This window comes from Stylophora pistillata, chromosome 1 (genome assembly GCF_964205215.1).
Source record: "Stylophora pistillata chromosome 1, jaStyPist1.2, whole genome shotgun sequence".
NCBI classification, from domain to species: domain Eukaryota; kingdom Metazoa; phylum Cnidaria; class Anthozoa; order Scleractinia; family Pocilloporidae; genus Stylophora; species Stylophora pistillata.
The window spans coordinates 43,962,884-43,985,516 of NC_142519.1; the positions used below are offsets into that span (position 1 = coordinate 43,962,884).

The 22,633-nt window shown below is 39.2% G+C and overlaps 2 protein-coding genes across 2 annotated transcripts; both read right to left on the reverse strand.

The window, feature by feature from the left end:
- Positions 1 to 1,527: 1,527 nt before the first annotated feature.
- On the reverse strand, positions 1,528 to 7,810 carry LOC148742701 (uncharacterized). Its single transcript, XM_088758359.1, has 5 exons — positions 7,569 to 7,810; positions 7,353 to 7,426; positions 4,914 to 4,960; positions 2,336 to 4,220; positions 1,528 to 1,982 (listed from the first exon to the last, which is right to left on the reverse strand). The coding sequence occupies exons 1-5, from the start codon at positions 7,660 to 7,662 to the stop codon at positions 1,599 to 1,601; spliced, it is 2,484 nt and encodes an 827-aa protein (XP_088614485.1). The 5' UTR covers positions 7,663 to 7,810; the 3' UTR covers positions 1,528 to 1,598.
- A 1,589-nt stretch (positions 7,811 to 9,399) lies between these two features.
- LOC111325195 (WD repeat-containing protein 1-B) lies at positions 9,400 to 22,590 on the reverse strand. Its single transcript, XM_088758370.1, has 16 exons — positions 22,459 to 22,590; positions 22,136 to 22,257; positions 20,179 to 20,269; positions 19,217 to 19,364; positions 18,579 to 18,759; positions 17,724 to 17,801; positions 16,996 to 17,076; positions 16,171 to 16,262; positions 15,450 to 15,591; positions 14,369 to 14,450; positions 13,934 to 14,087; positions 12,735 to 12,819; positions 12,148 to 12,258; positions 11,274 to 11,447; positions 10,376 to 10,520; positions 9,400 to 10,205 (listed from the first exon to the last, which is right to left on the reverse strand). The coding sequence occupies exons 1-16, from the start codon at positions 22,472 to 22,474 to the stop codon at positions 10,099 to 10,101; spliced, it is 1,809 nt and encodes a 602-aa protein (XP_088614496.1). The 5' UTR covers positions 22,475 to 22,590; the 3' UTR covers positions 9,400 to 10,098.
- Between the last annotated feature and the right edge of the window lie 43 nt (positions 22,591 to 22,633).

Sequence of the window (22,633 nt, forward strand, 5' to 3'; positions counted from 1 at the left end):
AGTGTATGAAATCCGCTACCTCGACATACACATCCATCTTAAATAAGGCCTGTTTCAAATGTCGTGCTAATTCCGTTCTAAGCTAGCTCGACTTCAGCACAAATGTTAAAATTCAGTCTTTGCAACCTAGATTCAAGTTCCAATTTCTTTCTTTTTGAACTGTAACCGACATATATTTCTAAATACATGTATGACTAAATGTGTTTTCTTAAACCTTTGTCAACTTTCATTCAAGTTGCTATAATTCTTAGTTGCTATAATTCCTAATTTTTTAATTGTAATACCCATGTAATTTTCGAATCAAGAATGGAAATCTAATGCATTTTCATAAACCCAGTATTTACTAAAAGTGTTTGCAACTTTTTTGACATGTCGCAATTTCTTTGAACTGTAACCAACAAATATTTACAAATTATTCCTCAAGCCGAATGGGCTCTGAGCCAATAGCCCATTCGGCCTTCGGCAACTTTTATGCAAGTCGCAATTTCCTTAATTTTGAACTGTAACAACAAAAAAAATTCCATTCACTTTTCTGGAAGGGAAACTTGATCTACAACTTGATCCTATGCCGACCAATTTAGTAGTCGGCATGTCCGATACGCTTCTCCCTATCATCACTAAGGCCGTGAATTCCTCGCTCTCCTTGGGACACTATTAATGTAATGCGCATTCGATCATATCTTTTTTGCATGTTAGACTGCGCAATATAAGTAATAAACATTATTATTATTATTATGGGCAGAAATTGAGGACAGCATGGCCGCTAAGCATGCGCATTACGGATCCTAATGACCTTTACAAATGTCTGACTCTAATAAGGATTTGTATGGCGAGAGAGAAATTCTTAATAATTACAATGAACTGAAAAGGATTTTCACACCAGCGAACGTCGCTATGTTATTGTGGCAGAATGAGGCTACTTTGTGCGTAGTTTTGAGGTCCTTACTCTCGTTTCCTCGGCAAATTACGCCAGCGCCATGTATCTCGCCATACAAACACTATATATCAGCTAAAATTACCAATATTAAAGACGAGAAAGGTGCGGCCGAAAACCTGCGAAAGTCGCGGTACAAACTTGGGCCTATTATCTTTCATTTTAAACGATTTCTACGGCAGAATGTTGCATCCAAAAATTTCCTCAAGAAGTTAAAGATACAGATGAAATTACGAGCCAATGGCGCCCGAAATTGCCGAAGACATGAACAGTTTTGTCGCTTCTGCGGCACAAAACAAGATTCCGCCGTTTTTGAACATCAAAGTCGGAAAAGCTTACATGAAATATATCATTACACGTGGGAAAACCGCTGTTTTGCATAGATAGCAGCCTCCGATTGTATTTTTTATCTGGCTATGGTGTGATGTCCGTGACAACCCGTGACAGCAAGCGTGACTAGAACGTATGGGTATGCGCAACTCTTTTTTTAACGAAAGAAAGCTTTTGGTGCTTTTACATTGCCTTTAAAGATGTAAAATATACTTTAAAGCTTGATTCTTTACTTTTAACAACAATTTTGACATTTTTGTGCCAATATTTTGAAAGAAATGTAAAACAGGCATGAGCCCGCAAATTTGACCGCTGGCTGTCGGTGATTTCTGCCCTACTTCTCTATAATGAGCCCTTTGGCTTCCAGTACCGCCTGCCCTCCTTCAGGAAGAAATGGAAGGGTACGGGCAGGCACAGTAATAGCAGAAAAAGAAAAGTTTTGATCGTACTCCTTGAGACATTGTTTGAGGTAATGGAAGTAAACATTACCCGAGTATTTGACTACTTTGCCTGTCTTTTCAGTACGTTCTCTAATTCCTACACTTTTCACTATCACCTTGTCTGTCAAATTAAACGCTGTCCTACATTGTTCGCATCGTTGTACAGTCTTGGGGCAAAGTTTGTGGTCGTCCCTGCTCACCAACTGGTATTGTTTTCCAGTAATTCTTTCCGGGTCCAAGAAACCCAGCGCAGGACCTTGCGACGAGCTTTTTGTAACCTACAAGAAAAAAGGTTTCCGTCAATTACATTATTCCATAAAAGGACCTATTGGTTTTCACGACAAGGGCCTGTTTCATCCTACTCGTGATTCCCATAATGACGGGCCGTCTAGGTATCCATTTCATATTATGCTGCAGTGTTACCAAAAAATTGGCGAGAAACACAACACGACCAATATTACGATGACGAAAATAACAAATCAACAAACGAAAAAAAAGCACAAATATACACACAAATAAACTACCTGAAATAGAATGGCTAGATAATTAAAAAAGGGACCGAAAACCAAAATTAAAACTAATAAACATACAATTGAAATTGTTAAAGTAAGGGAAAAAGAGTTACAATTACCTCCCACTGATTATTATTGGCGCCTTTGTAGAGTCGCAAGGGAGTCACCACTTGAGGCTCTGGATCTGTTCTAGTTAGAAATAGCTCCGGCTCTGGAAGAGTGCATCTTCGTACTTTCTTTGAAGGAGCTGCCTTGAGACCAGCAGCACTCGGATTCTTGTAAGTGTTGTAAGATTTGGGTGTGAATTGCCGAAAACTAGACAAATGCTGCGCCTGTCGCTGGGGACCCCATTTATTCCAGGCGACGGGATCGACCAGGAAGTGTTCATATCCAGGAGCAAGGCGATATTTTCCCAAACCTCTTAGGGCCCTTTCCTCCTCTGCGTAGAATTCCTTGGTCCAACCTTCCAGTGTTTCGGTCACTTTGGCAACTTCTTTTGGCACTTCGCTCTCCCGCAAGCGTTTCTTTTGTAGCTTATGCTTCAATTCAAGCCCGTTGGTATAGAAACGCCCGCCTAGCCGAAGTTCTTGGCGAGCTGAATAAATGAGGCAAGTCTTGAATTTTTCAGAGCGGTGCTTGTCAAACCATTCATAAAAACCTGGGACCAGGCCATCCCAGACGTCCTTCAAGCTCGCTAGCTTTGCTTCATAGTCAGCTGGGTCTTCTGAGTCGGCTAGACCGTTTTCCAGTAGTATCTGTTGTTGACATCCGTAGATGTCAGCCATAATTCTCCTCTGTGTGCTTTCGTTACATCCCATTGTTTTCAGCTTTTGGGCATCTCGTTCTTTCATGTGTTGTGTGCACCACACGTTTTGAGCCTCCTCAAAAATATCTGTCATGCCTTTGGCTATTGCCTTGTCGAGGTCATGACCAACCTTCTTGATTTTAAGTAGTTCTGGCTTGGCAATGGCTAATTCACCTGCAAACCTGCGATAGGTTTCGCGGTCCTTCTTAAAGTGCCAGAAACTAGGGCCCGGAAATTCAGGGTGCTTTCCATTTCGGTGGTTTATCAGGGCCTCGTGACTGAAAGTGGTGTCTGTAAGCCACAAACCATCAACTAGTTCGAAGGTTGTGTCCACTTGCAATATACTGTTCCCAAGTACACAGAATCTGTGTACATCCTCTAGCACATGTTCAGGAATGTTTACACATGAGTATTGTGTTTTCGTAAAGGACACAGTATTTATGCTTGATACGCTCTTAAGGCTCGATATCAACGATTCCGCTTCGCTGTGCTTCTCAGCAGTATCCCGTGTTTCTTCAGATGCTTTCTTGTGGAACTTTCGGTTTTCTATCATTTTTGGTCCTGAGATAGTTTCACTGACAGTTTGACAAACTTGTTTTGACATTGTAGCGTATATGTTATCAATAGACAGTCCTTGGTCTAGATACTCGTCAATCGTCTCAGAAACTACAGGATCTTTCCGGAAATAGGCTGATACCGTAGGTTTCATGGCGTTACCATGGCGCTGTAAGATAAACTCTTTAGTTCCACCTGCCCACTTATACATGACCAAATACCAAGGCTTTGGTTCTCGTTCATTGACTGCTTTAACTGTGACAAAAGTCCTTGAAAATGACGGGTTGGCTTTGTTCGTTTTGTAATGTCTTGTAAGTTCATAAACCTCCTCCGGCGGAACATAATCCTTTTTGTAGCCTTTCGCTGCTTTTCTATTGGCAAAGAACAACCCATTTTCCAAATGGACTGTACGAGACCCGGAAGTACTGCTGTATTGGTAGTAGCGCTTTGCATTTCCTTTGGAAAGGTATGCTCCGTTATCATCTGCTTCTGCAGAAGCTATGGGTATCACCCTCTGATCGAGAGTAAAAATCTTATCCTCCCTTATAGCAGAGGGCTTGTGTTTCAAATCTAATTCTTCCGGGTTTTCAAGTAGGATGTTTAGGATAGTACAATGGTCCATATCTTCTGTTGTTTTTAAGCTTCTGAAAAAAACAATAAGTTTCTGTTTGAATAACCTAGTTTTGATAAGTGGTAATTTATTACACACCGAGGACCCCATTTTTGAGACTCATGTATAGATGAGGGTTTTATGGATACTAAGTGACTGACGAATGATGATTAAAAAAGATTGAATAAAGAAATGAAACAGTAAATAAAGACATGAATGAATGAATGAATGAACAAAATGAATAGAAAATCTCATGGGATATGATTGGAAAAAGCAATAACCAATGCTATGCGTTCTTTTGCTGAGGGGGTAGCTCGAGCAGAAACGCCATTCGCGTACCCGAACGAAACGCCTGTCGTCTAGGCTACTTACAGGAGATATCTAATGGACAGTCCAAAGAAAACGGGAGTGAGTAGTTCCGTTTCATTATATTTTTAAAACAAACGTTCCTAACACGTTCGTGATTATCCACTTTCACAGTCATAGTCACAGTCCTATTTATATAGATACATATTTATTTTCTGGAAACGACAGTGGAGACGAGGAGCATCCCCGTCGAGGCATTCTGCCTAAAGAACTCAGTCCGGTTCTTATTACCCAGTCTTTAGCCCGCATTTCATATACCTAGTGCCAGTTTTATATCCAGTCCAAAGTTTTATACCAAGTTCGTGCTTTATACTGACCCGGTTTTGGCTTACTGTAACAACAAGGTCAAACAGTTACATACTTGTCTTTATCCATTAACAGAGGCATGTTTTCTGTATCTTCTTCCATCTATGTATAAAATGAAATATAAGGAACTGTAATAATTATATTAGTCGCGGAAACGTTGCTTTCACTCGGTGGGCGTAACTTTGTACAACTAAATAAGAGGCTATGAAAAAGAAAGTCAGTTTTTCCGATTTAATGAATATTTGGTCAAAAATGTCGTTACCAACAGTACCACCCGTCTTAAGTTTACATTTAAGAGGCGAGTTCAAAATCAAACTTTATGGAAAAAGTCTGATGATGTTTTAGGGGATCTAAGTGGGTTATAAACTTCGGAAGCGCCCGTCAAAGACTTAAATAGGCTCCGTTTCCGCCGTCTCCGGGTCTGGTCTTTGATCCTCCTCCTCCCGGGGGGAGGGGGGGGATGAGTGTGGGCTCATTTTCCCGAACAGCGGCTGGTAATTGACGCCTAACTTCGACCCCGCTTCTCCCACTTTGGTTTGCATGGGTTCCCTGTGTAGTAGCCTCATCCATCGATAGCAGCTTCCGGAAAGAAAACAAATTGCCTCCTTCATTTTCGGGTTTTAAATCTCAAAAGAAGTCTCCATGAATCCAGTTATGATGGTTCTCAGAAACAGGCAATAATGGTCAGTCGTTAAACAAATCAGCAAGTGTCAAGTGTTCATCTTTGGCTGCTCGAAGCGTTCTCCTGATTTCAAAACTTAATGGCAGTATGCTTCTTGTAAACGATTATGTGTATATGTAAACATTTGGAGAGTTTGCCAGACACGAGTTCACAAATCTTTGATTGGACATTCTGGGCGCTTTCCATTGAACCCGAAATTCCGGAAATTTTTGTTTACACATCGAAGGTTTGGTCCGAACCGAATATTCGGGATCAGCTCAGGAGGTGGTCCACCTTGATCGGTCTGGTCATTTCGATCCGTGAGACCGAAGTGTCCCTTTCCATTTGGCAAAATTGTTGTCCCAATACCCCTCTCTTTTATCCTGCTTACAAAACCAACAACCAACCAAACGCGCAGTGGCCTAGGTCGGGTCTATTCAACCGGAATGTATCGGGCACGTGGAACTTCCGAAATTTCAAACCGGAATTTTTGTTGAATGGAAGGCGTCCTCTTTCTCTCTCTTCGGGGGAATAACACTCAGTCCCAAACAAGCAAGACGAGTGAATTAACGGCTAGATTATCACTAGCAGAGCGATGGATGATTACAGAATTCGCCGACAATCATATTAGATGTGGTCACACTACGGACTTTTACCAAGGTAAAACCGATTTACCTAGGGCAAATTCATCAAAAATCTTACGAGTTAAATTAATCTCGGGGTTTGTTTTACCTAAGTAAAAAATTCTGGGAAAGTCGCACTACCGCTATCGGCTTCCAAGGTTTTCACGCACAGTTGAATTTTTTGGAGCATAAATTCAAGAGAGCAAGATGCGCAAGGATCTAGCCGATCAAAGAGACGTTTTTTTCTTTTATCTCGCTGTTACTTCTTACGTTAATTCAATGTCTCAAGGTGAAACAGGCGAAGACGTAGACAACCCGTACCCCCCAATTTTTTTCATCGCGTGAGCTATGTCCGGTTCTGTCATCAGGACCTTCGCCGATGAGTGTCTATTGGCTAGCAACCTAGGTATTTCTTTTTCCCAAGCTATCGCTTTGGGGTAGCTGTCAAGGGAAAGTCTATTGTTCTCGAAACATATCCAAGCCCCAGACGATAAAATTTCCCTGAGGTAAGTTACCAAGGGAAAAATCAGTCGCACTTAAAAAATCAATTTCCCCAGGTAAAAAGTCTGAAGTGTGACCACAGCTATTGTGTGCTAACTTATTCCTCGCTCACCGATGTCCTTCCGGGAATAATACAGTTTTAAAAAAGGCTAGAACGCGCGAACGTGAATTGATCAAATCCGTTCATTTGTCAGACTTACTCTCATGCAAATGAAAGGAATTGTATGTAGAAAGTAAAAGAGAAATCGCGAAAAAATAAAACTTCTAATTAATTTTTGTCTTATGGTTTAGAATAAATTATGCTTTCAGATCAAAGCTGCGTAAATCGAACTGAACCAGTGCATAAAACTACGCGTTTCCTGTTTTTTACTCTCACCTATTGTAAGTGTATGGAATATGTGAGAAAATCTTAATTTTGAATGGGTATATTTCAAAAAGCTACGCAACGATCAAGAATACTAACGACAATATACAGAGCGGGGGCAGCTGTAGTGTCAACTATTACTTGTCGAGATATAGTGCGTCTTACCGTTAAAACCTTGAATGATTTTAATGTACCAAAGAGGCGGCGGGGATTAGTAGTTTTGACACTCCTGCTAGATGGCAGCCCGTAACGCACAGCGCTCGATCTCGACGATATTACGCGAAAATTGGGGACTGTGAACAGTCTATGTATTAATAGTCTCCGTGAACAGCTTTTGTTACTCACCTTTCGTACTTTATTTGGAATTTTCTTTTCTTCATTCTCTTCGTTTTCATCCGAATCACTGAGTACCACTATGGCTAAAAAACAGTCACATTAGGTGTTATATAACGTCGTGGCTTTCAATCGGGCTGGCGGAGATAACAACTAGACGGATTTTAAGAGAAAAGGCGGAATTCAAGCAGTTTAGAGAAAGTATGAATAAGAAGGAACTGTACGTACCTTCCGGATTTTCCTTTCGTAAGAACGCCATCGTGCCTGCATTCATACCGCTCGCAGTTGTACGAATGGTGACAATTATGCAATGGTGACTCATGACCACGTTTTGCTCCCGCTAAGATTCTAAATGAAATTTTCCAGACATATTCCAGGTTTCCCACCATATGTAATCACTGGTAATGTGACATTTTAAACATGATTTTAAAACAATTTAAAATCACAAACCATCAGTTGTTGCTTAAATTATAATCAAATTGTCGATAAGTTTCACAAGAGAGAGAGGAAACAAAATCAAACTCATATCCCAGCCCTCCCAACATATGAGGACAGTGCGGTGGAAGGTTTGTGTTAAGCTTAATGGTTGATGACGCAAGGGACCAGGGAGAGTAAGAGTAAGAGTAAGATTTTTTTTGGGGGGAGGGGGAGTGGATGTTTTGTTCGATTCTCGTATTTCATGTACGTGACATGTTGTCGTCTCGCCTTATTTCAGACAGTTATACCTTGTTTTAGATGGTTTTAGATTGTTTGCGAGTGGTTGTAGATGTTTTTGAGGTGGTTGTAGGTGCTTGTTGAATTTTTTGAGGTGGTTGTAGGTGGTTGTAGATGGTTGTAGATGGTTTTAGGTGGTTTTAGGTGGTTGTAGGTCGTTCCATGTTTTAGTGACTACGCTGTAAGGCGCCGAGCTGCACGTGGTCGCTCGCAATTCAAGTCGTTGCCGTCTCCCTTGAGGGAACTCAAATCCAAGCCATTCAAAAATTCTTTAACTTTATAAATCGCGGCGGATCCTCCTTCTTCAGAACCTCTTTTTTTCCTCAGAATAACCGATACAAGCCCAAAAGACGAGCAAACAACTTCAAATGCGCTGGAATTTTTCTTGTTGACGAAGGGGCGCCCATCGAGAAGCCGAAGTTTGTCGCTTTCAATTCGGCAGAAATCTTCTGGAAAAGTTGTCACGATCGGCGATCGCTTAAAATATTGCAGAGGAGTAATTCCACAAAATTCTCTTGTGAGCACATACCAGTAATTATCCTCGCTTAATGCATCACTGACGACGCGAGAGAAGGTCGAAAAACCTCTCCTGGGCGCCATTTTTGGGGAAAATAACTAAGAAAACTACATGCACACAAAGCAATCTGGGAAAAAAAAAAAACATTGTCCAGATCCAAAACCAGACACCGTCCAGATCCAACCGAAAGGGGCGCTAACGATATTAACCATGCAAACGCTGACATAAAAACCACATATTTAATGGGATTAGAACGCCTGGGGAGTTTGATGTGTACTTCCAGTGCAGACGATTTGCGTCCCCTCATGATGTAAGCTATCTCCAAATTTAACGATGTATAAGCATTTTTGTTTTTTTTTTACCCTTTCGATTATCTATACACCTTTAAGCTCGGGGTATTACGAAACTTTGGGTGTGCTTTAAACTTGGCTTTGAGGAATTGAATTCAACCATGGCTCAAATTTTTATTGGTGTCTGTTGCCCCATTCACTCATAAGTAATATTTCTCGTCCGCAGTCCACTCGCGTTCCAAGAACATTCTTAACGCAGATACTCGAGAAAATATAAGAAGGAATAGTTCGTGAGCTGATCAATTTCCGACGAGACCAACTCGTCTTTTTACTAAAGCCTTGGCAACTTCACGGGCGGGAAGCCTTTGATAATCGTAACTTAAACTGAAAAGTACAGTCGGGAAGCGATCAGTTAGCTGAGGTAGAAACCTCGAACCCACCCAGTGCGTAAAACTTTCGATTATCTTCGATTTTGTTATTTATTAGGTTGGCCTGCTTTGCTTCCAAATGACTCGCAGCAAAATGGCGTACAATAAAATGTTGTCAATACTACTTTTATTAGGCAAATGATTATCAAAACACCGTCCTTAACATGTTTTACAAAAAGTTACAAATCCAAAATCATCTGAACACTGCCGAATAAATCTGCTCGTAACTGAAGCTCCCATCCATACGTTCCAAACTTGGCCTTTGAAATTCAATTCAAAGCGGTTTGATCGGAACATTGCTGATGTTGGGTAAATTCGTTTCCCTTATGACTTACAAAAACAGATTCTCGCATCTATTATGAACACTTAGACTACGAGAGCAAATAACTCGCCATCTTTGCTGATACATTTTCATTCTGCACTAGACAAAAAGGTATCAGAGCTAACAAAAGAATTATCCCCTTCCATTCCTTTTCTCAGCACCCGAAGTTTTATTTCATGTCATCTAGTTTTCTGCCGAGCCAAATAAGAAAAGGCATAGCAGATACATGTTAACTTGGTGAAAATTGAAGTCTTCATATTAACATTGCACGCTTCTATTTTAATCTCTCAAAAAAAATCAAGTTTTATTTTATCTTCGAAAAAAAGAATTTTCTCTTTATCTAATAATCTGACATGGTTAAGTGCATTGTAAAAAATGTTTGCGCAAAATGGCACTTGTTTGGTGGAGGAAGTGTACACGGTTTACCTAAGTCACACAAAGCTGACAAATTGAAGCGCAGATTAGGGAGGAGTGGGGGGGAAATAATCTAGTAAGTTATGTTCCAGAAACGGATACAGCAGTCAAAACCAACACTGGCAAGCGTGTTATTATCCAGCCACGTGACCCGTGAAATAACACCTTGAGGATGAGCACCTGAAACGGTAACAAAAAAAAAAAAGCATTTACTACGCATGCTCTATAAATTGCCGCATCGCCTTTTCTCATGTGTTATCGTGAGGTGTCGCACATCTTAAAAAGTAACATTCAAAACAGGAACAAAAAAAAAGGACATCAATATGGTTACCGCACAAGTTCATGCTTACGTTTAATTTCAATCTTCGCATTGGGCTTTTCTATGTCGTAAATGTACAAGTTAGTGTCCAGTCCACCACAGGCAAGATGCCGTGAGTCAGGGGCCCACGCCAAACATGTTATGCGAGCTTGGGGTCCAGTAAACTCAAACTTCAACTTCAAAACGATAAAACAAAGTAACGATGTATTAAGTCAATAACTGTTTTAAGCTTTTGAGAAAACAACGGCTAAATTTAGTTTGCCTTGTAGGGGGTGGGGATGGGAAAATAGAGGGGGGAAGGAAGGGGGAGTTTGGGACTTTCCTGATTTTATAAAACAATGAGCTGTTTTCGTAACCGATGTCCAAGCCGATTTGAATCCCTTAGATTTGGAAACCCGGGTAAACATTTGCTGACCGATTTGTGTTTAACGAAGATTGTGCCCGTCGTGGTATAAATTTTCGTTCGGCCTTAACTGTAATACTTTGGTTGATGAAATTTTTCTAGAGACAAACAGTGAAACAGGAGTCAAGTCAAGGTCCATTAAACTCGGATCGGGTTTCGCAGATAGGAGTTTTTCAACAAAAACGTCGAAGCAGCGAAATCTATCAACAGAGCTCATTTGCTGCCTTTATTTACATCGACCGCGCATAAATTCTCCAGCTTCATAAGTTCAAATCGAAGTGAAACAGAGAACCATTTTTTAGACGTTTTAGGTCCATATCCGATCACAGTCTCACTAAAAGGTCAACTTTGTGCAACGCTTCCTTTTTGAAGCGGACGTTGATTCGAATTCTTACCGGCAGCAAACCTCAGTAAAATTCTACCGAAAAAAAAAAATACGGTTTTCAATGAGAAAGTCTACCCTAGCCTATAGATCCCCCTAAATAAAGGCTGTCAGCCATATGCATTCCATACACTTGCGTCATACCTCATAACCAGTGGAGTCGTATACAGACACTTTGCGATTATCATCACCCGCAGCTAGGTAAGCACCATCTGGTGAGTACTGCACGTCACTCACTACATTAACAGATGCTGACCGTGAACAGCTCGTCTTGGCGACCAGAGTGTTGTTATCCAAAGTGTAAACATGAATTTCTTTCTGGTGAAACAAGTTGAAGAGATATTAATATCATTTTGACAAAGATTAAATAACCAATAATTATAAAAATAATAATTCATTTAATTTCGTAAAAAGGTTGTGCTCATTCAACGTGGTAAAGTACAACAATAATAAAGTATTATCGTTTGTCTCGTGAATAAGGTCACTTATGATGTGGATCGCTTGCTTTTGCCTTCTGGGTTTTAAGCCATTTGTCATTTCGCAGCGCAGTGTATTACACCGTGCGCCTTGACCATAAATACGGTAAGGCCTGATTATGCTAGGACGGAAAAAGAGATGTTTTCTTTTCTTTCAAAGCCCACTCTATGAAAGCAAAACAAATCAATTCCTGTACAGAGTACGAGAAAATCGCCCCGTATGTGAATAAATAATGGTAAGATGGCGACATGCATTGGGTGGTCATAAAGCAAGGTGCAACGTTTACATTCCTAACGATGGTGTATTTGACCTAAACATTTTGTCTATACTCCGTCAATTTTTCTTTCATCTAAAAATTTTGCTTTTTTCCCTATTTTTGTACGACGTTTAATCCTAAAATAACGGGCGAGCCTTCGAAAACTATCGATATTGTATGACTTTAGGTCCCCAAAGAACAAGTTTGTAAACTATTGTGTTTGGAACCCGACGGGCGCCGGTTCAGAAAGGTATCGAGGCACGTAACTCCTCGCCTAACCCGTACCGTTTCTCCTCCTACTGCAACCTCTGCCTGCCCTGGGTGGATAGCTACGCAGCGAGCTTCGTAGTCCACAGGATGAGAATGCACAACATTTCCATCTCGTAACACTGCAATCTACGAGAAGAAAACTTGAGAAGGTGAGAGAAAGGACTATGTACTTAATACTTTTGCGAAGGAATGAGCATTGCAGACCTGTTAGCTTGGACCCCCTATAAAACAACCCAACCGTCACACGGTTCGTAGACTACGAGCAGTCCCTCCTTCTCGGCGAAGTCCGTTGCGTGAGTAAAAAGCAAATAAACAAAACAAATATTTATGTTAGCGCCTCACTCCCAGAGTTCAATACGGCGCGCTAACATCAGATGTTGCAATGACCAATCAGAACAGACGTAAACGTTGTTAGAAACTATTCCCAACTCATCAATTGAGATGACAGCGCACCGACACTAACGCAATCAAGTCGCATCAAGTTTTAGTTTCAAATCTGAATGGTTTTAAAATTGAGATGAACAGTAAGAGCGAGGTAAGGTAATGCAACACAAGTACTGTGCAGTCCCGGACAGGCTCCAATGATTCTATTTCAAACTTACTTCTTTCAGACAAGCCACAACAGTGAGACCATCTTTCCCGCAGTCGAGGCCGTGCGGTTGACTTTGCATTCCAGTACTTTCAGACCTAATGAGAAAAATTCAAATATCACTAAAAAAATAATTTAAGAGGAAATTGACCGTAGCAAAGATGTCTAACTGCAGTTACAATATAAACAATCTCAGCAAGGGAAAATGTCAAAATGAACCATGAGAATTCCAAATAGTAACATTGAAGCAATGTCCCTGTGTCCCGAGGTGCCACCAAGACACAACCGGTTTTCATTTTACGTCCGGTTGGCTTAAAGGGTTGAGCTAAAAGCTTCATATAAGCCCCATTATCTTATAACCAAGACTTTCTCCCTCCTTTTCCTAAACTAAAGCCCGATAGCATAAATAGAGGGAAATATAAGAATGCTATGAAAACACCAGGAAAATACTTATAGCGTAGAATTGTTAATCCAACGGATAAATCGCTATCCAGCGTACTTCACTATCCACCGGATGGAGATTTACCCACTGGATAGTGTTATCTACATATTGGACAACCGAGGCCTGGACGAACGAGGCCTGGACGACAGAGTTGAATAACGTATACGCATGCGTTAGGTTTTGCCGCAGAAACACGGACTTTGAGTCGTTCGCATGGTTGATTTCCTATTCTGTTGCTTCGAGGCGTCGTTTTCGTTGCCGCTTTTCTTTTACAGAAAAACCTTCAAAAACTTGGTACACCCTCTAAAAATTTTCAAAAATAAATTTTCTCCTTAAAACCTCTGGAAATAGGAAAGTGCCTTCGACGAAAACAGAGTTCCTAGGTTTTAAAAGGCAGCCCTTCCTATTTTCCACTAATTTTGCTAAATTTTAGAGCTTGGACTTTTGAGCCCACGTTGTTGACCACATTCCCTCTGACGTAGCATTTCATTATTCAGCTCTGCCGACCTGGAGGACAGGTCAAATGGAAAAACATCGACTCGCATTTTGGCTCTCACTAAGGCCCACTCCCCCTTTTTTCTCTCTCTCTCTCTCTCTCTCTCTCTCTCTCTCTCTCTCTCTCTCTCTCTCTCTCTCTCTCTCTCTCTCTCTCTCTCTCTCTCTCTCTCATAATCTTCTGTTTAGAAGCCGTTGGAAGTTTAAAAACTCAGAGGCTTATCAGAGCGTGAACAGTGGGCTTACATTGTAGGATGACGTGTTACTACACTAACCCATATTCCAGAGTCTTTACGGACGTGAATCTGACAGTGTCGTCCATACTGCAAGTGGCTATCTTATCTCCACCGAACACCATGTCTGAAATTTGATTTGTGTGACCTTTGCCTTTGAATGTCTCAGCATTTCCAGATTTCACATCCCACTGACCTGAAGCGTGTTAAGTTCTGACAATAGAGCTACACCGTAACTTTTAATGAAATAAATGTTATTTGACCTACGGATGACAATCGTGTGTAAGAGCAAGAAAGCATTCATTAAGGAGAAGGGTAACAAGTTCCACAAAACAGATTTTGTCGACAGCTACATGTGCTCCTTAGTATCCTTGTATCTTGCTACACGGAAGCCCATATACGTAAGTGAAGCTTGGAGAATTCCAAGCATTTCAAATGTTTTTGTGAATGCATGGGACACTGCACTTAAAAGGATACAAATTCGTGAATCGAAACTTCCAGTGTAGAGAGTAGAACCGTCTTCGGAGGACGCAAGGGACAAAATGTTCTTGTTGTGTCCCTAAATGGAAAAACAAAAAACCACGAAGTATCAAGACAAAGGTCAAAACATCAAGATGTAACTGATAACTCTGGATTTTGATCTAATTTGAAATTCTCCCCTCTAGCTGCAACACAACTCCTTGTAAATCACGTACAAGAATTTAGTGTCAGAACAAGAGAACAACATCTACCGGAAATATAAACAATAGCCTCTATTTGGCGCGAAAATATGCACGGTTATTTGTTCGCGGACACTATCTTTTCCAAGATGCGAACAGTCTTCCGAGGGCGAAGCCCGAGGGAAACTGTGAGCTTCGAGGAAAAGATAATGTCCAAGAACAAATATATTAGTATGTTTTGGGCCAAGTAGGGGCTATAGCCTATTGTTATTATATCTTCAAATGCGCGCGAAAAAGTGCACGAAAACACAACAAAAATGTTTACGAACTTCTCATTGTTTGCTGCGTCGGATGTTTTCCTTCGAATGTTCTCAGGTGCGACTTTGTGAACAAACAAAATTAATATTTCCCCTCTTCTATAACAGCCACAAAACGCTCTTCTATTTTGAATTAAATTTCAAACGGAGACCTACCGTTGTGGACGTAAGGTTCGAAAACTGGGGATTATAGCACTTGAGTAATACCCCAGGTTTAGCTGCTTTTCACCCTTTAACTCCCAGAAATTATTCACTCAAAACTTCTCATTGTAATTCCAATATACTGCCTTGCAAACAGTTCATGAGAAGTGAAACGCTTATAAGCTAGAAGATGCTATCTTGATTTTCACACGGAATTCTCCTGTCTAATTTACAAGGAAATGTATTGCAGTAGGCCACGAGAATGACTAATTGGACCTTGGAAGTGAAAAGGCTAAGCCATTGCTGCACTAATGTGCAACTTTTTTTGAACAAAACAGAACATACGTGCATGTAAAGTGATGGTCGTATGAGTGGTAGTGTATGTACACTGTAAGTGAGTCTACTCTCTACGGTTCGTAATTGTACATGTTAACCCCAGACCTTAATAATCCTGCTTGGAGAAGAAGGATTGTTCTTATCCAAATAGCAGATATTTCCGGAGAGAGCAACAGTAAGAAGGTATTCTCCTTGCCACAAGCAGCCAAGTTGTTGATGTTCAAGGTCTGTGCCAAATGTAAACTCCCTAACAGAAAAAACCACAAAGAAAAATGGTGATTCCAATCTAGACCATTATTTTTTTTCTTTAATAAGATGGCCACATTAAAGAATTTTGGTTGATAATGCAACAAGTCTATAAAGCCAAAAAACAGAATTTGCATCAGTTCTACTGTAATTTTGTTTCCTGGGTCGGGTTGTTTAAAAGCTGGGTTAAGATAACCCAGGATTTCTGCAAAATTATTTTAATCTCAGATCTGTAAGCTTGAAAAGAAAATCCACAGTAATTTTTTTTTTCTCTCTAAAATGTTGCGATTGGATGCTTTAAAGATAAGAGAGAAAATTATCCCACAGAGGCTTTTAAACAGAGGAATTAAAAAACCTGGACTACAATTTAACCTTGGGTTAGCGCTTATTGGCCATCAAACAACTGGGCCCATAGAAGTCCTCCCTCTGACAAGGGAATTCCAGCCACGTTAAATTGTATGTGAAAACCAATACTGCACTCATCACTCAGTGCTTCATACACTATCGATTTTCACGTACAAGTTGATGTGAAATTCCCTTGTCAGGTAATGAATTTCCAATAGAATTTCTGTATACTTACATTGAAGCACTATTAGCGGCTATGTCCCATATTTTGGCAGTCTTGTCTGCTGAGGCACTGAGAACAAATTTACTGTCTGGACTCCATGATATCTATGAGAGTCGTGAAAATCTTTTAAGTACGCTATATGTGCACCACCATTTTACATTCTATAAGAGACTATAAAGATTACATTGATGAAGAGTTCTTCACAAAACAATCCAAAATAGGTATTAATGAAATGGATGTAGTGGATAAGCCATTCAAGTCAAAAAAAATTTTTTTTTTTTTTTTTTATCCATAAGAGAATAACACATTTCCTTGAGTAAATGTCTGGGGGCTAATATTTTAAATTTCAGCTAATAGGGTGGAGGCTTATTGGAAGGGGGGAGGGGAGGGAGGGGGCACTTATTAAGTTTGCATAGTGATGGAATAAAAATTGAAAGAACAGATAACACATATAAAAGAACTCTGCAGGCAGATGGAGATAAAAAATGTCTGGAAGGGAAAAGAAACTAAATTCTGTTGTACTGATTCCCCTCTCGTGAAAATTTAAAAAGTTATAAATAAAGTGGCAACAGGAACAGCATGCCTACTGAGTGATGGAGAAGGTGGAGGGAGGGGGGGGGGGGGGCAGGGAGGGTAGCAGCAATTTGAAATTATGGCCAAGGAGAGGGCACTAATTCAGGGGAGGGCCATTATTAGAACATGAGTGCTTATCATGAGGAAATACTATATGCATCTAGCGATACCTCCAGTCAACTTCGAGCAATTACACTGTCAGGGAAAACTCTTATAATTGAAGCTTAACTAGGAAAAGTCTTACACTCTCAGTAAAATACTTACCCCATACACACCCCCTTTGTGAGCTTTACCTCCACCAACGGCACAAATTTCCTCTCCGGTCTTACCATTGTAGAGGAAAATCTAAAAAAAACAAAAAAAACAATAACAGCATATCAATTTTGATCAGAATAAAATGTTCAGCATAAACAGAGACCAAATTAATTTTTGTTTACAGATTTATTGCTGCAAAAATTGCCCGAGTCTGTTCATTCTTTCCTTACTCCAAACAAGTTTCAAAACAGTTTCATTCTAATTTTCTTTTGTTTTAGATTATGACAAAGAGTTTTAAGACTAGGGGAAATAAATATAAAAAAAAATTAATAAGGAAAAGATAGATATTGGATAGATTCCAGATTCTCTTAACGTCTTTCTTGTAAGATACATTACAACAACATGCTCTACATGTAGTTGCACAAGCTAAACAGAACTAATACATATTAGAAATTTGCTTATCATCTTTATTCTGCTGTTTACATCATTCTGTGATTTTCAAGTATTCCCTTAAACACATTCATCCTTCATGGATGCATATCACTATATATAATAACACAATCACCATGGACTAATAGCTCAGTTGGCTCAGGAGCACTTTGCTTTTTTCTCATAACTAAGTCATGAGTTACAATTCCATTTCAACAATATTTTTTACACTTGTTATGCAGCATGTTTACACGGTCACATGTCTGTATTGAACATTTTCCTGTTTCAGAAGCACGAAACAGTCATACCATGCCATCAGCACCCCCAGACACAAAATGTTCCCCATTTGGAGAGTACTTCACACAGTTCACAAAGTTGGTGTGGCTCTGTTTAAATGAGAAAAGGGAAGGAATCAATACGCTTTCCACTGTCCAAGGGAGTGTCATAAAACAAACCTGTTTGAAGTAATGCACCATACCTGAAAAAGCTGTTCCTCAACTGCTGTAAAAATGTTTGGAAAAATGTTTTCTTTTTTTTCAAAAAGAAAAGTTTCCCAAAATTGTGAAACTTAGCTACAAACTAAGGATCTTTGATAAGTCTCTGGGATCAAAATAGGCAATCATTAACAGGGAGGTTAGGTGCCATTAGTTAACCAGTGTAAATAATATGATTTAACTTGATCACTTACAGAGCTACTAGTAGCCAAAATAGTTAGTGCTTTCAATTGAAAAATGTATGTTTGAAGAAACTGTGCTTCTGTGATCTCCCTTAATCCATGTACACTCAAAGTTAAAAAGGTAACTGCTGTAATAAGTCTAACAGAAAATTTTCATGGGTCAATCTGGCTCCTCTTGTTAGGGCTACGAATGTATTTCAATAACAGAATGTTGAAAACTAACACTAGTCCATTAAATGCTCATGTCTTTTCCACTGTTATCACTTAAGTTTTGGGTTGAGAATAAATACAAATTATTCAAGAATTGGAGATTAAAAAGAAATCTATATTAGTCCACCATTAATTTTTAGATGTCAAGGATCTTTAGAATATCATTCAAATTTTTTGCACACCTTCCAAACCTTGTATTTCAAGCAATCAACTTATTGCTCATCAGATATAGATAGAATTTGGTAAACATATAAATTATATTGTCAGTGTTACCAACCTTGTTTGCATGATGATATTTAAAGGGTGGCCCCTCATAAAAGCCAACATCACTGTCTTCACTCGCAGTACAGATGCGGAATGGACGAGTGGGTTTATAATCCACCGCATTAATATCCTTGGAGTGTCCTGTGATTTGACCAACTGAAGACCCACTATCCCATAGGAACACATTACCAAATCTAAAAGCAAAATAATATTCCAGTAAAATTAATTACACATTGTTCAAGGCTCGACACTAACTTTTCAGCTTAATAGCCAAGTGACTAGTGACATCTTAGAATAATGTTACAACAATTTCAGTTTGTTTACTAGCTAAACTGGCCAGTGGAAATTGAAAAACCACTGGCCAAAACTGAATTTCTACCACTGACTATACTAGTCTGTGGCTGGTGGGCTACCGTTAGTGTCCAGCCCTGATTGTTAATGTTGTTTGGGCCATTTAAGCACAAAACTGACATATCAGTTAATAAGGAATTTATCTGTCATTGGGATAAGGCCAGCTGTCTTTCATGATACAAAGCTAAAAGTAAAGATAAATAACAATGTGAATAACTTAGAGACCAACAGACCGACAGATAAACAGAAAGACAATTATTTGGACAGGGTTTTCATAAAGAAATGAAGATGACAGCTTACTTTTCCCTGCCTGTTCCAACAACAACAATCCTTTTACTGTCCTCAGACCAAGCAATATCTTTAATGGCACCGCTTAAAGGTTGGTATTCATATTTCAATATATGCTCCGCCTGAGTGGTGTCCCAGATTCTAAGCTTTCCAGAAACATCTAAAAAATAATTAATATATAATGATTTTTAAAGAGACAAGGTCATGATGTTAGTTAATATACACTTGTACACTGTAACTGAACAGATAATTATGTGCCACATTTCTGTTGTTTGCCACTGAATTTGGCCAGAAGGAGAAAGTGTGCGGCTACAAAAGAAAACACTGACTGTGATATGCTGTAATGTATGGAACAATATATGTTTAATCAAAACCATACTCTAGTCGAGTGGCCCTGACCCAGTTGCAGCTTATCCCAGTTTCATTGGCATGAAGTGACTAGAAGTATCACTCCTCTCTCCTAGATGGGATGCAAGTCCATCCCAAGTTTACCACCCAGCAGTTCACAAATAAAACTTCCCTGAACAAATTTGCCGACCAGTACCCATTCCTACTCCTGGCACTGTGGGAGTAAAGTGGTTTGCCCAGGAACACAATTAACACTGACATTGACTTAAGCCAAACTGGCTGGTGGAGATCAAAAACCACTGGCCAAAACTGAATTTCTACGAGTCAGTTGCTGGTTAGTTACTGTTAATGTCGAGCCCTGCATAATACTACTTTCTGTAGACAACAACAGTACTCCAAAAAGAACAGATCTATTATTTGTAACAATTCTGCAGATCTCTACAAAATATCTGACTGCATGCATGTACATCTACTTGAAAGTGGACTGGAAAGAACTTTTTTTTTTTTAGTAGTAACAGACCTAAAAATATAATTTTATTCTGGGTCAAAAATGGAAAAAAACTTGGAAGTGCTTGGCTTGTGATAAAGCTACATGTATGCAGAGTGGGTCTCAGGGGAGGTCTTACCTCCTGATGCTATGTAGAATCCACTGGGCGCATATACTGCCACAGTTGTGTCCTTGGCATGTTGGGTATAAATGTCAGCATTGTCAGGATTCTGCAAATAGCATTAGTAAAAGAAATAATTTAAGGCAATTTCAAAGAATCTGACCTAAAATTCACATACATCAGTATTTTTCTGCAACATGAAACAATCAAATGGTCAGTCGTACGTCATATTATCTTGAATAAAATAACGAGTTCACCAAACTCTACAGTAAAAGTTAAAGTTGTAGTTCTGAACATGAATAGGGTTTCAAAGCATTATAAGTAGCAATATAGGAGCACAAAAAAGAAACAATGCACTGAAACAGTGTTGTTGATTTCATGAATTGTTTGTTTGTTTTTGTCTCTTCTTTCCTTTTTTTATGTTGTTATAATTTTTTACACACACAAATAGACAAAGCCTTCTCATGTTTTGATTGAACATGATTTATGACCCCAACATTTAATAACTACTGTTGAGTAACTGATGTACATAATATCATTTTACACCTACTGCATACTTAATTAAGTTAAATTGAGGAATGTCACACCAATTGTGAAAATAAGTACACCCTCTCGCTTCCTGAAACGTGGAGTTTTCAAAAATACAATGTGGCCAGTTATTTCCACTAGGTCTAACCCAAACCACAGTTTTACCCATCAGTGGGCCTTAGGCTTTCTCTATAAGAAGTTTGATTTATATTTAATAAATGTTACCCTGAGTTTATGAGAAAATGATTTTAACCAAACTTTGTTTGAACTTCCCTCCGTTCATGATGTGTTCTTATATTATTTCTAATCAACAAAAAAAAAAAACAATACAGTCAAACAGATGTGAAAATCATTTTAACCTAAATTCTGTGTTGAACTGCCTCATGAAAGCTTTTTAAAAACCTAAAAAAAAATTAAGTTAACTATTAGTCTTTACTTTCCATAACTTTGCCTGAGGTGACTAAGTGAAGAATCAGTGAAAAAAAAAAGAATGAGAACAAAATTAATATGCAAGTAAAAATGGAAAAAGTAGATCAAGGGATATTTAGCCCCATTTGAATCTTTGCTGAATTGATTATTTGGCAAATCATTCTAACCAGTCTTAAAACCATACTCCTAAAGAAGGAAAACTAACAAATGGACCAACTTTACCTGATTTAAATCGAGTTTTACAGATATTTTTACCTTTGGTTTTTATATTGAAGAAACTCGAAATAACCCACAGATTCCAAGTCATTTTTATTATGATAATAAATACCAACCAACAGGAGTAAAAATCAAACTGGATGATGGAATTTTAAATCCATGGCAAATTCTGGCTTGTATAACATACAAAAAAAATAATGAAAAAAACTGGAACAATAATAATAGCTCTAATAGTGAATACAGTGTACAAGTTGGTTTCCACAGGACTTCCATAATTGGAAACGACAGTTTTGGGGAGGAAAAGAGTTATGCAAACAAAAATAAAGTGGGTCAGTTTTGTCCTTTTATGGTCAATGTTGGCTGACAGTGACTTGAACAAACTACGTACAGCCCGAACATGTCCACCACTACACTATACATAAATATCTAAAAAGATGTACAAGTTAAAGGAGCCTACCTATCATATGCAAACTGCTTTACATATAACGTGGTATAATTTCACATTCACAGTACACTTGCGACTGAAATACGGTACCAAATAACAAGACTTGCGTCCCTTAAAGTTTTCAGTGAATGGGAAATTAATCAGATGCAGTCATCAACAGGAAATCGTCGAGTGTGCAGGAAAATTCCGCGGAAAATAACCTCGCACGCGGCTTAGAATTAAGATATGGATTTCGAAAATTTACTTTGTATTTTCAAGTTTTCGACCTCCTGTTTTGTGGTTTTAGCGAATGATAAACTTAGGTAAAAATTGCAATCTTGAACCTAAAACATCATGCAGAAAATAGGTGAAACCCACCTCAATGTCGCGAATTATAACACTGGTACCATTGGTATAGAGGAAATTTTTTCCCTTTGGATCGCCTTTTAACACGGTCGGAACACCTCTCACAGTCTTTGGTAAGGTAGAAAATATGCGTCCTGCAAAACACGAATCATTTTAAATTTTGTATCAAAAGATACCGCTGAAAGGAAACGATAGTGCACGTACGAGAAAGATGGCAAAAATCAGCAAAAATACGAGTTGGTCAGCGAAAGCTGCAACAAACTGTTCGCATAAACGAAGGCCACAGCCTACATATCAGAGCATCTGCGAGTCTAGAACATGCAAGATAAACCAACCTTTCTCAAACGACATAATGTCCCTCGTCTGTGTTCTGTGAATCGCAGAAAATCACTATGAAATATTGTGTTTCCCTTTGGGCCTTGATCACACCTCTTCCGGCAAACAAGTATCCCACAAATCTATGCAAACCGTGGTCTAATATAGCAAACGCTGACCAGTAACTGTTGTGTA

Excerpts from the sequence above, each read along its gene's own strand:
- LOC111325195 (XM_088758370.1), bottom strand. Across the intron at positions 18,760-19,216 it reads GTTGGAACAGGCAGGGAAAA|ATTTGGTAATGTGTTCCTAT; the intron begins GTAAGCTGTCAT and ends TTTTGCTTTTAG. Across the intron at positions 17,077-17,723 it reads CTGGGGGTGCTGATGGCATG|ATTTTCCTCTACAATGGTAA; the intron begins GTATGACTGTTT and ends TGTTTTTTTTAG.
- LOC148742701 (XM_088758359.1), bottom strand. The coding sequence starts at position 7,662 with ATGAGTCACCATTGCATAATTGTCACCATTCGTACAACTGCGAGCGGT. Across the intron at positions 4,961-7,352 it reads TTCCAAATAAAGTACGAAAG|ATGGAAGAAGATACAGAAAA; the intron begins GTGAGTAACAAA and ends TTTTATACATAG. Across the intron at positions 4,221-4,913 it reads CTGTTAATGGATAAAGACAA|AAGCTTAAAAACAACAGAAG; the intron begins GTATGTAACTGT and ends TGTTTTTTTCAG.